This window comes from Schistocerca serialis, chromosome 11, assembly GCF_023864345.2.
Source record: "Schistocerca serialis cubense isolate TAMUIC-IGC-003099 chromosome 11, iqSchSeri2.2, whole genome shotgun sequence".
NCBI lineage: Eukaryota > Metazoa > Arthropoda > Insecta > Orthoptera > Acrididae > Schistocerca > Schistocerca serialis.
The window spans coordinates 203071143-203084169 of record NC_064648.1 but is presented as its reverse complement, the minus strand read 5'-3'; the positions used below and the strand labels follow the sequence as shown (position 1 = coordinate 203084169).

Here is a 13027-nt window from a genome sequence, read left to right as displayed (position 1 = left end):
AAACACACACAAGCAAACACACCTCATACACACGACCGCAAACTTCAGCATCTCGGACTGAAATGCAGTCCGGCGTGAGATGCTGGGGTTGGCAGTCGTGTGTGCATGAGGTGTGCCTGCTTGTGTGTGAAAATGGTGCATGTCTATCTTTTACTGATGAAGACTGTGGCCAAAAGCTTTATGTAAGTGTCTTAATTGTGCATGTCAGTAATTAATGTTCTACTTTTAAATTTTCTCCTCAGCTCTAACAAGAAGCCTGCTTGAAGTGTCAACTAAAGTACTTGCAAGATAATGGAATAATTCTAAGGAAGAACGGAGCTGCAGTTCAGTGAAGCGCTGCACACCTGCATAGAAATATGGACATCTATTAATACATTTTTCTCTTCCTGTTACATTTTGTTTGCTGAATCAAGAACAACACACCCACCATGCAAAATAGTCCTATGTGAATCTCAGAGTTTTATACCAGAACTGTAACCAGAATTCTATTGAGTCACACCTGTATGGCACTCAGTGAAAAAACATATAAGCTTACTTTACTGTGTTCTTTCCTGGTCCCTTCAGTGTATACAACTAGTCACAGTACAAGCAAACAACGGTGAATTGTCAGCACATGCTCATACGTCCATATTTGCTTTCATACAATCTGGGATAAATGACACTTAAGAAGATCCATCTGACAGAGAGCAATGTTGTAATTAACGACAGATGTAGTGGGCATCAGAATGACTCGATGGCTCCATTCTGGATTTGACTGGAATGGATGGGATGACTAATGGGAACGTAATAAGTACCCTCGACACACTGGTACACAGTTAATAGCACTATTATTATGTTCTATTATTTACATTTTTAATACCATCAAACATTTTACCTTTTAAGTCAGATAACCTAACTCTGTCTACATCCACCTTATGCATCACCATATGGAAATTAATGCTATCTGTTCTTCGTTCTTCCATTTTCTGCTTCAGATGTTGAGGGTTTCTTCCCAGAACTGTCTCTCCTGCCCTCTGAAGCTGTTTTACTATGGTCCAATATCTCCTGCACTTTGCTCTGAAAACGATAAAACCATAAAAAAGTAGAGGCTTTCTGGCAGCACTCAGTCATTTATTATGATGCTATAGTACCAAAAAGATGTGCAGCGGCTGCCTTTCAAGTTTTTTCAAAAACAACGAAAGAAAAACACCTTTTTGTAAAAATCATTTTACTGTCTCTCAAAACAGTTGCCTTTAAATTTATTCAATTCTGCACATATTTGAACCAATTCTGAAAAAAAAATTTCCACTCCAGTATTGGCACAAAATTGCTGTCCGAGTATTTTTTGTTTGACACAAGGGAACAAAACGGAATTATTTGGCAATAAATCAAGTGAATGTGGACAATGAGCCATTAATTTGATGGATTTTGCTCCAGTAAATAACTTATGTGATGTGCAAGAACTGACATTGAGTGATGAAGAATGATGTGATGTTTTCAGTTGTTTTTTACGCGATTCCATCAATGATTTGTGCCAAAGAAATTGTTGTGTACCATTCAGCATTAGCTGTTCTTCAATCCTTTTTTAGCAAAGGTTACAATGTGCTGAGTGTAACCAAAATTGAAAGCAAAATGCTTCCAGGACCCTCTTTTGGTTTTGGTTCACCTGAGGACACCCAAACAGATGACCACTTCTTTGTTTCCGATTCTTACAAATACAACCAGTTTTTGTCTCCTGCTATAATGTTATAAACAGATTTTGTTTTCCTGAGTTGAATTTCCTAAAGCATTTCTCACACAAAGTGACACAAGCCTGTTTTCAGACTTTGGCCAAATTGTGTGAAAGCCAGTGGGAACAGATCTTATTCACAGCTACTAAATGTTGACGCAAAATCAAATGTGCTACAGTCTCTAATATGCCTAAGGATGGCTCTACCTCATGGAAAGCCAATGCGGACCGCCTTCAATCGTGTTGTACACAGCACACATGTTTTTTGAAACAACTGATTTTGGTCAGCCTTCGAGAAATAAACCGGTAACAGAAGCACGGCCACAACCAGATTCTGCAAAGCAGTTGTGAGTAGTCTTTTCTGGAAGTGTCTCATTAGCAAAGGTGAACAAATCTATTTGAGGTACTGTTATCGAGTTAGACTTTCACGCAAATCTTAAGCCATTCGACGAAACCACTCAGATATAATCCATTTCCTGAGCACTGTTTCTTTAAACACTCCCTGCAGACAATATAGTTGGCCAGTTTCTGAACTGCAAATGTTTTAACTACACCGAAATGTTAATTTTCGAACAGTAGTAATGTTAAATCTCAATAGCACCATTCAGTGGCCATTTGCAGAAACTTAAATGGGTACGGAGACCTGGCAGGATGCCATTGGAGTCTTGACATTTTCGACCTATGAGAGACCTTACAGTTCCTGTTGTCCAGAGACCAGATAGTCTGGATATATTTAGCAACTAATGAGAACAAAGAAGAGCTGACCTCTCTGAGGACATCCACACTTAAGCTGGTATCAGTGACAATGAGGCAGTTGTAGAGGCAATGCTTACAGAAGTAGAAAGGGCAACTCAAACAGATAGAAACATTTACATGCTCAGAAAAATTGTATTAAAAACAGAAGACATTGTATTAGTACCTCTCTCTCTCTCTCTCTCTCTCTCTCACGCACACACACACACACACACACACACACACACACACACACACACACACACTGTTCTAACACTTAGGCAACAAAACACATTTTCAAACATTAAAACAAATGAAGAAAATAGCATATTGGTGTCCCAATAAAATTGAGCATATTTTGCATTTGGCTGGATAACCAAACATCTCACAGAACCTTCAAGGGCCTAGAGATTTTTACACTTCCACGCCAACACATATATTCTTTAATTATATCTCTCACTATTAACAAGACTGAATTTAGGATGAACTGTGCTATTCACCACCTTAATGATAGGCTACAAAAATGCTTTCATGGCACTATACAGCATAATTATATCTACATATAACCACTAATTACCAGTGCCCATGCAGAATATGAACTAAATGCTTAGTGAGAGGAAGTCTTCCTCAAAAGCAATCCTTTTGGGATGGAGCGCTGCGGAGACACATTAGACATTTGAAATGCTGGCAATGACAATACAGACAACACACTCTTGTCAGTATATGCAAGGAAGTGTGCACACCGTAACTGTCCATCCCATCTTGCTGATATGTCAGTGAACATTAACATTCACAAATTTAATTGAAAGCAACTGGAAAATGTTTAGTTGGGAGTGCAGAACCTGCATACAGGTAAATGATGGCAGGTTAAGCACTTCAGTCGTGTGCCTAGCAGTAATCCCATCTCCCATTTCCAATCTACCACTTAGCAGATAAATGAAAGTGAGCATCTTAAATTCTATAATTAAGGACGACTACAATTTCAACCCTATCGAGCTTCAGCCCAGACTTGCACTTACCGTTACCTTATGAAACTAATCCACACAGGTTAGTGCAACTCACACTCGAATGTTTGAAAAAGAACTATTACGTGAAACTTCTTGGGAGATTCAAACTGTGTTTTAAAAGTCAACATAAGCAATTTCAACTGAAAAAAACGTTTATTTTGTGCAGCTAACATTTGTGGAGTTACAATGTCCACTCCAGTCAAATTCTCAAAAATTATTAAAACCATGTGCTGAACTAGGACTCAAACCAGGGACCTTTGCTTTTTGTGGACAAGTGCTCTACCAACTGAGCTATCAGAGAATGACACACAACCAGTCACCAGAGCCTCTCTTTCGCCAGTACATCTTCTACCTTTAAAACTTCACAGACATCCTCCTGTGAAAATTGTAGCACTAGCACTCCTGAAAAAACTGATATTGCGGAGACACAGCTCGGTCAAGAACAGAGGGATCATTCCAAAAACAAATTTGGGGTGTGTGCTGATAGTTTGAAAAGCAGGATGCAAGCTACTGGCCAAAGTAAGGCAGTGAGGATAGGTCACAAGTCATGGTCGGGCAGCTCAGTTTGTAGAGCACTTGCCTGCGACAGACAATGGTCCCGAATTTGCGTCACAGCTTGCAAACAATTTTAATCTGACACAAAGTTCCATATCAGTGCACACTCCACTGCTTCATGAAAACTTCATTCTAAGAACTACAAGCAATAGAATCCATTACACAGTAACTTGTTACAGACTAGCCGATCAGGCGAGGAGAGCCACTCAGTGTAAACATGTCTGCTCTCTGACTGTTATAACTGAAGACTACAGTTCACAATGTGATATTAAAAATTGCAAATATAAGAAAAAATAATTGGAAAACAAAACTGATTGAATTATGTGCCCTTCCCAAAACAAAAATTAGTAAAATAGTGGTGTAACTTCTCAGCATGCTGCACAGTGCACATATGTGTGGGTTTAATAATGCCCAACTAGAAATGTGATCCACAAGTGGCAAACTGGTAGCCAGTGGCTGCAAGTGTACACCACAGAATTCATCAATCTAGCTACAATTAGACACGTGCGAGCTGGTGGAAGTCAGTAAAATAACAATTTGCATATTTTCACTCACTGACATCCTATGGGATAATTTCTGGGGCAACTTCTCACTTAATCAAAAAGTATTCATCGCATTAAGAAAGTAATTAGAATTATGTTCGCCCATGTACATCTTGCAGGCATCTCATTAAGAAGCTGGGAATATTAATCAGTGCCTCACATTACATCTGTTCCCCTGTAAAAAAATTTGTCAACAATACAGCTGTGTTTGAGAGTAACACAGAGATTCACAAGTACAATGGTGGAAGGGAAAATGATCTGCATTACCCTTTAATGAAAAGGACTTTGGCACAGAAAGAAGTAGAAATCTGTGGAAATTGTACATGCCCCACAGATAATAGCAGTATTTTTCAAATGCAGATTAAAGATATTCCTCCTTAATAACTCCTCCTACACCACGGGCAAATTCTTGAATATAAATCATGTCAATTTCACAGAAAAACCTGCTGATGGCCAGAATACAGCCATTTATTTTTTTGTGTTCTTTGTTTGTCCTGTTAATACATTCCACATCTCTATGTTTATTGTTGAGAGGGTACCGAATGCAGCTGCATTAATTCCAGGAAGTGTCCCATAGGCACTAGACAAGCAAAATTTTCTGTACCCTCATTGTCTATACATGAGCAAGCATATGTACACCAAATTTTATTATAATTTTAATAATAATTAAATGAGAGGTGAGTAATCAAGAAAAGTATTTTTATAGGTAGATAATAACCTGTATAAGTTCAGATATTTGTTTTGTATTTTTATTATTTTCTGAGGTATTTTTCAGGTGACATGTGTTGCACAGAGCTACCGACATCACAGTGTGTCAAGCACGATCTCAGAGTACTCCATTCCTACATAATTCCATGTATGTGCTAGACAACAATGCTAATGAACAAAAAATAATAAACTTTTAATGTGAGAAACTGATTGAACACAATGTTTGTACTCACACATATGTCACAAAAGTTCATCAACATTCAGAAACAGAAGAAATACTTTATTCCTTGGACTATTATACCCACGGATTTCACTACTGAAAATGTTGAAAGGCACAAAGCTGCATCAACCAGAGGACTAAAATAAGAGGAGTTGTCATTCAACGTTGGTAGACATTACCAAGTTGCTGGTTTTGAAAATTATGAAAGAAGATCAGGAATATTGAAAAGCAAATACTCATTCTTCTTTTGACTCTTATGTTCAGAACTGCCACCATTGTGAGTATAATCTAACCAACCAACCAACTGTACTTTCATGAGTCTGCATGTAATGTATTCAAGTGCATGTAGTTGGGTTAGAAAATACAGTGAAACCCCTGCTTTTACACTTTTCAAACTTCAAAAAAATGGTGTAAACCGCTGGAAAAAGTAAAATGTGGGAAATAACATTTTAAGCTGTAAAAGTTACGTATAGGATACCCACTTGCACTTTATGTATGATATATGTACATAACAGGCATCAAAAGACTTGTCAGGGACTTTTTCACTATCTAATGAAAGTTTATTACCTAATAAAAACCACTGATGTAACTGAAACTGATAACTGTCTGGGAAGTAAGAACATTTGACTCAATTTCATGTCACAATCAATGTTTTTGAAGGCCTGTACATGTCATTCTTTATTTAAATAATGAAATACTGCACTAGTTACATGTTTTTTCATGCTTAGCATGACACGTTTTGAGAATTTTTTCTCGTTGTCAAGTGCAAATATGTATTTTGTATGGTGTTTGAATGTGTGTTATTCTGTGTCCCTTGCACTGCAGTTGTCGTTTTGAGGTTTTGAGATACTGTGCCTCATCAGTTATGTAGGAAACCACACACACACGCGAACTATCACTCTCATTGTTTGTTTGTGTAACATCACAAAAAAATTCATACATAAATACTGCACTTGACAACGAGAATAAATTCTCAGTACACGTTTTGCTCAGCATGGATACAATACATAACCGTCGCTGTGTATACATTAAAACATTTGAGCAACGCAAAGTGAATGACTGCGTCAACTAGCGCTCCAAGTGGCCATAAGCCAAAACACGCTAAATATGGTTCGAAAAAGCTGTCCCAATGATCACAACAATCACAAAGCTGCATTTGCGCAGTAGAAACAGTTAGAGAATGGTTGTGATTGGTCACGATATCTTCATTCGAATAAACCCAGTTACTCCATCAGCCACCACACCATTAGAGTTTGGCAACGGCGGGAGATACGGCACGAATTGAGACAACTTTTACTCATTTACCAGTTCAAATCCGCTGAGTAGAAGAGTGCCCTAGTGTCAAGAAACTTAAACACTTAATATTTGTAAACACTACTGGACAGCCAACATCATGCCAGCATCATATTTTGTCCACAAACATGTTTTCATATGGCGTAAATCGCTGGAAAGTTAAAAATATGTTGACGCAAAATCAAATTAACATTGTGGGCATAGGAAATTTGATGGGACCGATAAGAAATGTCGTAAACAGCAGGAAAACGTTAATTCCGGAAACGTAAAAGCAGGGTTATACTGTATTAAGATTATAATTCAGTTTGCTGGTATAGAACTACCACCATTTTCTTTCCTTTTAAATGGACAACCTGATGACTTGCTGGAAATCAGAATCAGAAACGACACCTGAAAGTGTGACCCGAGGAGGAAAGGTACAACAGGAGAACTCTATAATCATGTGTGTACTGAAGACGCCAAAACCTGGGGGGAGGGGTATGTTTAATACAACCACTTAATGTGCTCCAGGACTATCACAAATACAGAATCATGACTACCCCACAAGTGTACACAAATTTATCAACTTTCACATTTGGTGAAGTATCTCTCATTCTTATTATTATCACATAAATATTCTATCTAATTAGACTGTGGTCTAATTGTTTCCACTTTTCTTTTAATCATCAGTCTTCTGATTAATTCAATGGCGGGCTGCATTCCTTTCCTACATACTCAATTATGTGCTGGACGTATTCCAAATTCAGTCTTCCTCTAGTACAGAAGTGATTCCCTAACGTCTTAACAGATGTCCTATCATCCTGTCCTTTCTCCTTGTCAGTGTTTTCCATATTTCCCTTTCCTCTCCAATTCTGCACAGAATCTCCTCATTCTTCACCTTATCAACATTCATCTGTAGCATGACATCTCAAATGCTTCAATTCTCTTCTTTTCTGGTTTTACAGCAGTCCGTGTTTCATTACCATACAGCACTGCACTCCAAACGTACAATCTCAGAAATTTCATCCTCAAATTAAGGCCTATGTTTGATACTAGTAGACTTTTCTTGGCTAGTCTGCTTTTGATCTCCTCCTTGCTCCATCCATCATTGGTTATTTTGCTGATTAAGTAGCAGAATTCCTTAACTTCATCTACTTCATGACCGTCAATCCTGATATTCTCATATCTGCTACTTCTCATTACTTTCATCTTTCTTCGATTTACTCTCAATCCACATTCTGCATTCATTAAACTGTTCATTCCATTCAGCAGATCATGTAATTCTTCTTGAAACTTCTTGACTTTTGCTCAGGGTAGCAATGTCATCAGTGAATTGTATCCTCTCACCTTGAATTTTAATCCACCCCTGAACCTTTCTTTTATCTCATCATTGCTTCTTCAATGTACAGATTGAACAGTAAGGGCGAAAGACTACATCCCTGTCTTACACCCTTTTCCATCTGAGCACTTTGTTCTTGATCTTCCACTCTTATTGTTCCCTTTTGTGTGTATTGTGTATTACAGTCTTTCCTTACAAGTTCCGCCTATTTTCTCAGAATTTCGAACAGCTTACACCATCTTTCATTGTCAAACACTTTTTCCAGGCTGAAAAATCCTATGAATGTGTCTTGATTGTCCTTTAGTCTTGCTTCCATTATCAAGCACAATGTCAGAATTGCCCCTCTAGTGCCTTTACCTTTCTTAAAGCCAACCTGGTCATCTCAACACGTCCTCAATTTTCTTTTCCATTCTTCGTACATTATTATTGTCAGTTGCTTGAACACATGAGCTGTTAGGCTGCATGTGCAATAATTCTCCCACTTTTCAGCACTTGCAGCCTTCGGAATAGTGTGAATGATATTTTTCCAAAAGTCCCATGGTATGTTGCCAGACTCATACATTCTACACAACAACATGAATAGTCATTTTGTTGAAACTCCCACCAATGATTTTAGAAATTTTGATGAAATGTTGTCTATCCCTTCTGCCTTATTTGGTCTTAAGTCCTACAAAACTCTACTAAATTTGGAGTCTAATCCTGGATGCCTCTCTCTTATAAATCTTCTTCTTCTATCATATCAGACAAATCTTCCCCCTCATATAGGTTTCAGTGTACTCTTTCCACTTCTCTGCTCTCTCCTCTGCATTTTACAGTGGAACTCCCATTGCATCCTCAATGTTACCGCTTTTGCATTTAATTTCACTGAAGGTTGTTTTGACTTTCCTATATGCTGAGTCAGGCCTTCCAACAATAATTTCTCCTTCAATTTCTTCACATTTTTCATGCAGCCACTTCTACTTAGCTTCCCTGCATTTCCTATTTATTTCATTCCTCACTACTTTTATTTTTGTATTCCTGAATTTCCCTGAAGATTTTTGTACTTTCCTCCTCCATCGAACAACTGAAGTATTCCTTCTGTTGCCCACAGTTTCTTCACAGTTAACTTCTTTGTACCTATGTTTTTCCTTCCAACTTCTGTGACTGCCCTTTTTAGCGATGTCCATTCCTTTTCAATAGTATTGCCTACTGTGCTATTGCTTATTGCTATGTGTATAGCCTTAGTGAACTTCGAACTTATCTTGTCATTCTTTAGTACTTCTGTATCCCATTTTTTTTGCATACTGATTCTTTCTGACTAATCTCTCAAACTTCAGCCTACTCTTCATCCTTACTATATTGTGAACTGAATCTGTATCTACTCCTTGGTACGCATGACAATCCAGTATCTGATTTTGGAAAGTCTGTCTGACCATGATGTAATCTAACTGAACTCCTTATGTATCACCTGGCCTTTTCCAAGTATACTTCCTTGTGATGATGATTGTTCCGTGTGGTTGAGCACACCACATCATCATCCTGCGTGATCATCAGTGCTTGTACAAAGTCCCAATTTCTACACAGTCCATTTTTTCCCACAATCCAATCTAGTCACTCTCACAAATGATGATGATGATGATGATGATGAAATGATGAGGACAACACAAACACCCAGTCCCCGGGCAGAGAAAATCCCCAACCCGCCCAGGAATTAAACCTGGGACTCCATGATCCAGAGGCAGCAACGCTAGCCCCTAGGCCACAAGCTGCGTGCTATACTTCCTCCTCTTGTGATTCTTGAACAGAGTATTCACTATTACTAGCCGAAATTTATTACAGCACGCAATCAGCCTTTCTCCTCTCTCATTCCTTGTCCCAAGCTCAATTCCCCAATAATCGTTTCATTTACTCTTTCCCCTAGCATTCCAGACCCCCAATGACTATTAGATTTTCATCTCCCTTTACATACTGTATTACCCTTCCAATATACTCATATACTTTCTCTTATCTCTTCAGCTTGTGACGTTGGCTTTTATATCTGAACTATTTTTGTCAGTGTTGGTTTGCTGTCAATTCTGACAAGACCAATCCTAACACTGAACTGTTCAGAGTAAAACACTCTCTGCCCCACTTTCCTATTCATAACAAATTCTACTGCAGTTATACAATTTTCTGCTACTGCTGATACTGCCCTATACTCATCTGACTATCCTTGTCTCCATTTCATTTTACTTCACTGACCCCTACTCTATCTAGATTGAGCCTTTTCATTTCTCTTTTCAGGTTTTCTAGCTTCCCTAACACATTCAAGCTTCTGACATTCCATGCTCCGACTTGCAGAATGTCATCCTTTCATTGGTTATTCAATGTTTTTCACATGGTCACCCCCTTGGCAGTCTCTTCCCAGATATCCGCCCTCCCTGTCAAGGCTATTGGCGAATCAGTGTGACTCCTGTCTGAAGTCTCCGGCCACCAATGCCGATTATTAATCAAAATTTAAGCAGTGACAGGTTTCAAACCTGTGACCGAAGATGTTTTCATTACAAGTAAGACGTTTTGATTACAAGTCACAGACACTTAGTTTAGCTTAAATGCCTGTAATTGAAAATCTATTAGTTAATTACAATACAATTTCAAGCAACTGACCATTGTTGCGCCTTGTAATATTTCAAAATTCTGTTGTGATGATAATACTGAAGTCCAAACCTTACCATAGACTCTCTCTCTCTCTCTCTCTCTCTCTCTCTCTCTCTCTCTCTCTCTCTCTCTCTCTCTCTCTCTCCCCCCTTCAATTAACACTTCTACAATTTCAAACCCAAATGCACCAAATGCACTTTCACTTGTGGTGTCTGGAATTTCCACACAGGAAATCTCCAGTTAGTTTTTGTAAAACTCTCCTGTGTTCCAGCACTGCCACAATACATAATGTATCCTGATGAATGCCACTTTGAGAGGTTGCCAAAATGTTGGTTCAACATTTCCCAACATTTCATAGTCTACAGATCGACATAATTTTATGGAAAGTGGCTACAGCCAGAAAATATTATAAATATGAAGCCCCTAATAATGCCAGATACTTGCAGAATAAGTGGAACACAACACTTAGCTTTGGTCCCTTCTACAAAAGAAAAGATATTTGAAACAGTCACTTACATAAAATATAGGTACTTACAAAAATATTTCTGTACAGGTATACGGCCGTCGTGTCAGTGTTTTCGGAATGGCCTTCTTTCATTTTAGAAGAGTGGGCTGACCTGCACATAGAACAAGAAAGCAAATGACTGACTTTCACTGAAACTATGAGTTCTATTTTTTCTTAAATAGTGTGGACAAAGATGTAAAGAAATGTAACTAGTCGTTATTCTGGTATTTTGGTAGATTGGTTCACGAGAAGTATACGAAAACCACAATAAAGTTGGCCCAGATGGATCACTACGTTGGTTCACTATATAAATGATACACTAGTAACTGCTGGCAAATTATTTACATATGGCGAATTATTTACATGTCAATTCAATAAGCTATAATAATCTAAGGATATGGAAGGGGAGCAGAAGTTGAGAAGGGAATGAGATAGGGTACAACCCTGCCTCTGATGCTATTCCACCTCTACACTGAAGAAGGTCTGAAGGAAAGCAAGAAGAATTTAGTAAAAAGATTTATAGTTCAGACAAATTGTTATATTAAGAAATGAGACACAAAGTCATAGATCAATTTTGTTTTTTGGCAGTAAAATATACTGATGATGGTCGAAAGATATAAAAGACAGACTGCAAAAAGCAAGAAAGGCATTTCCGAAAAACATAAATTTGTTAACATTGAAGATAAATATGTTAGGAAATCTTTTCTGCAGGTATTTGTCTGGAATGCAACCTTGTACAGAAGTGAAATGTGGACAATAAACAGTTCTGACAATGAGTGACTACAAGTTCTTGAAATGCAGTGCTGCAAAAGAATGTGCAAGATCAGATGTGTAGATCGAGTAACCAATGAGTTGGTCCTGGATCAAATTCAGGAAGAAAGGAATTTACAGCACAACTTTATTAAAAGTTACACATCCAGACGTCGAAAGGAGGAAACTGTGGGGGAAGGGGGTGGGGTAAAAATTGTAGGGGGACACCACCACCACCACCACCACCACCACCACCACCACCACCACCACCACCAACAACAACAACAACAAACTACTCAATCATATTATTGCAATTCACCATTATTTTGGAACCACAAGGTGATATTACAGTAAACAAATACAATGCTGACTAAGGAAAACACATCGCACTGTCAATGCTTTAAAGTTAATTGTACACATACTACCAATGCCAATTACGCACTGACTCGAGATAAGCCCCCGCTCCCAGGTGCAATAACATTGTGGACAATTAATAATAAAAATATTGAAAAATCTTGGGTAGTGTACAAACAATACTATAGCAAAGATTTAGTACTTTGTGTAACAGGATGTGTGCTTTTTGCAGCAGTGGCATAGTTTCTGAAAAATACACACAACTTTTGGTTGTTGGGGTGATTGTACTGCACGCAAATGAGTCAAATGCAGTTAAAGTTTATGCCAATGTTCTTCAAAGGACAAGATAGTGATTATGACTTGTTACTAGTTTTTCTTCTACCACAGTGAAGTTTGCCAAAACTCAAACAATGCAACAACGTAGAATTTATACCAGATATGTTTTATTTTCTCAGGAAACTAAAGACGTGTCTGTTTTTCAAATCTGTTTGGATTTACACAAATAATGAGTAGCAAACAGCACTTTTAAGTGAATAAAACAAAACAAAGTACAACATCGTAGTTTGCAGGAGTAGAACTTGCACTATGCGATCAGTATCCGGACACCTGGCTGAAAATGACTTACAGGTTCGTGGCACCCTCCATCGGTAATGCTGGAATTCAACATGGTATTTGCCCACCGTTGGCCTTGATGTCAGCTTCCACTCTCGCAGGCATGA

At 38.2% G+C, this 13027-nt stretch overlaps 1 protein-coding gene across 1 annotated transcript in view; it reads right to left on the bottom strand.

The window, feature by feature from the left end:
* Positions 1 to 837: 837 nt before the first annotated feature.
* LOC126427002 (uncharacterized) overlaps positions 838 to 13027 on the bottom strand; it is an 81668-nt gene continuing 69478 nt past the window's right edge. Inside the window, exons 7-8 of the mRNA XM_050089153.1 lie at positions 11235 to 11316; positions 838 to 1056 (exon numbers count right to left, since the gene is read on the bottom strand). Of these exons, the coding sequence (XP_049945110.1) occupies positions 940 to 1056; positions 11235 to 11316 (199 nt within the window). The 3' untranslated portion in view covers positions 838 to 939. The remainder of the gene's footprint in view (positions 1057 to 11234; positions 11317 to 13027) is intronic.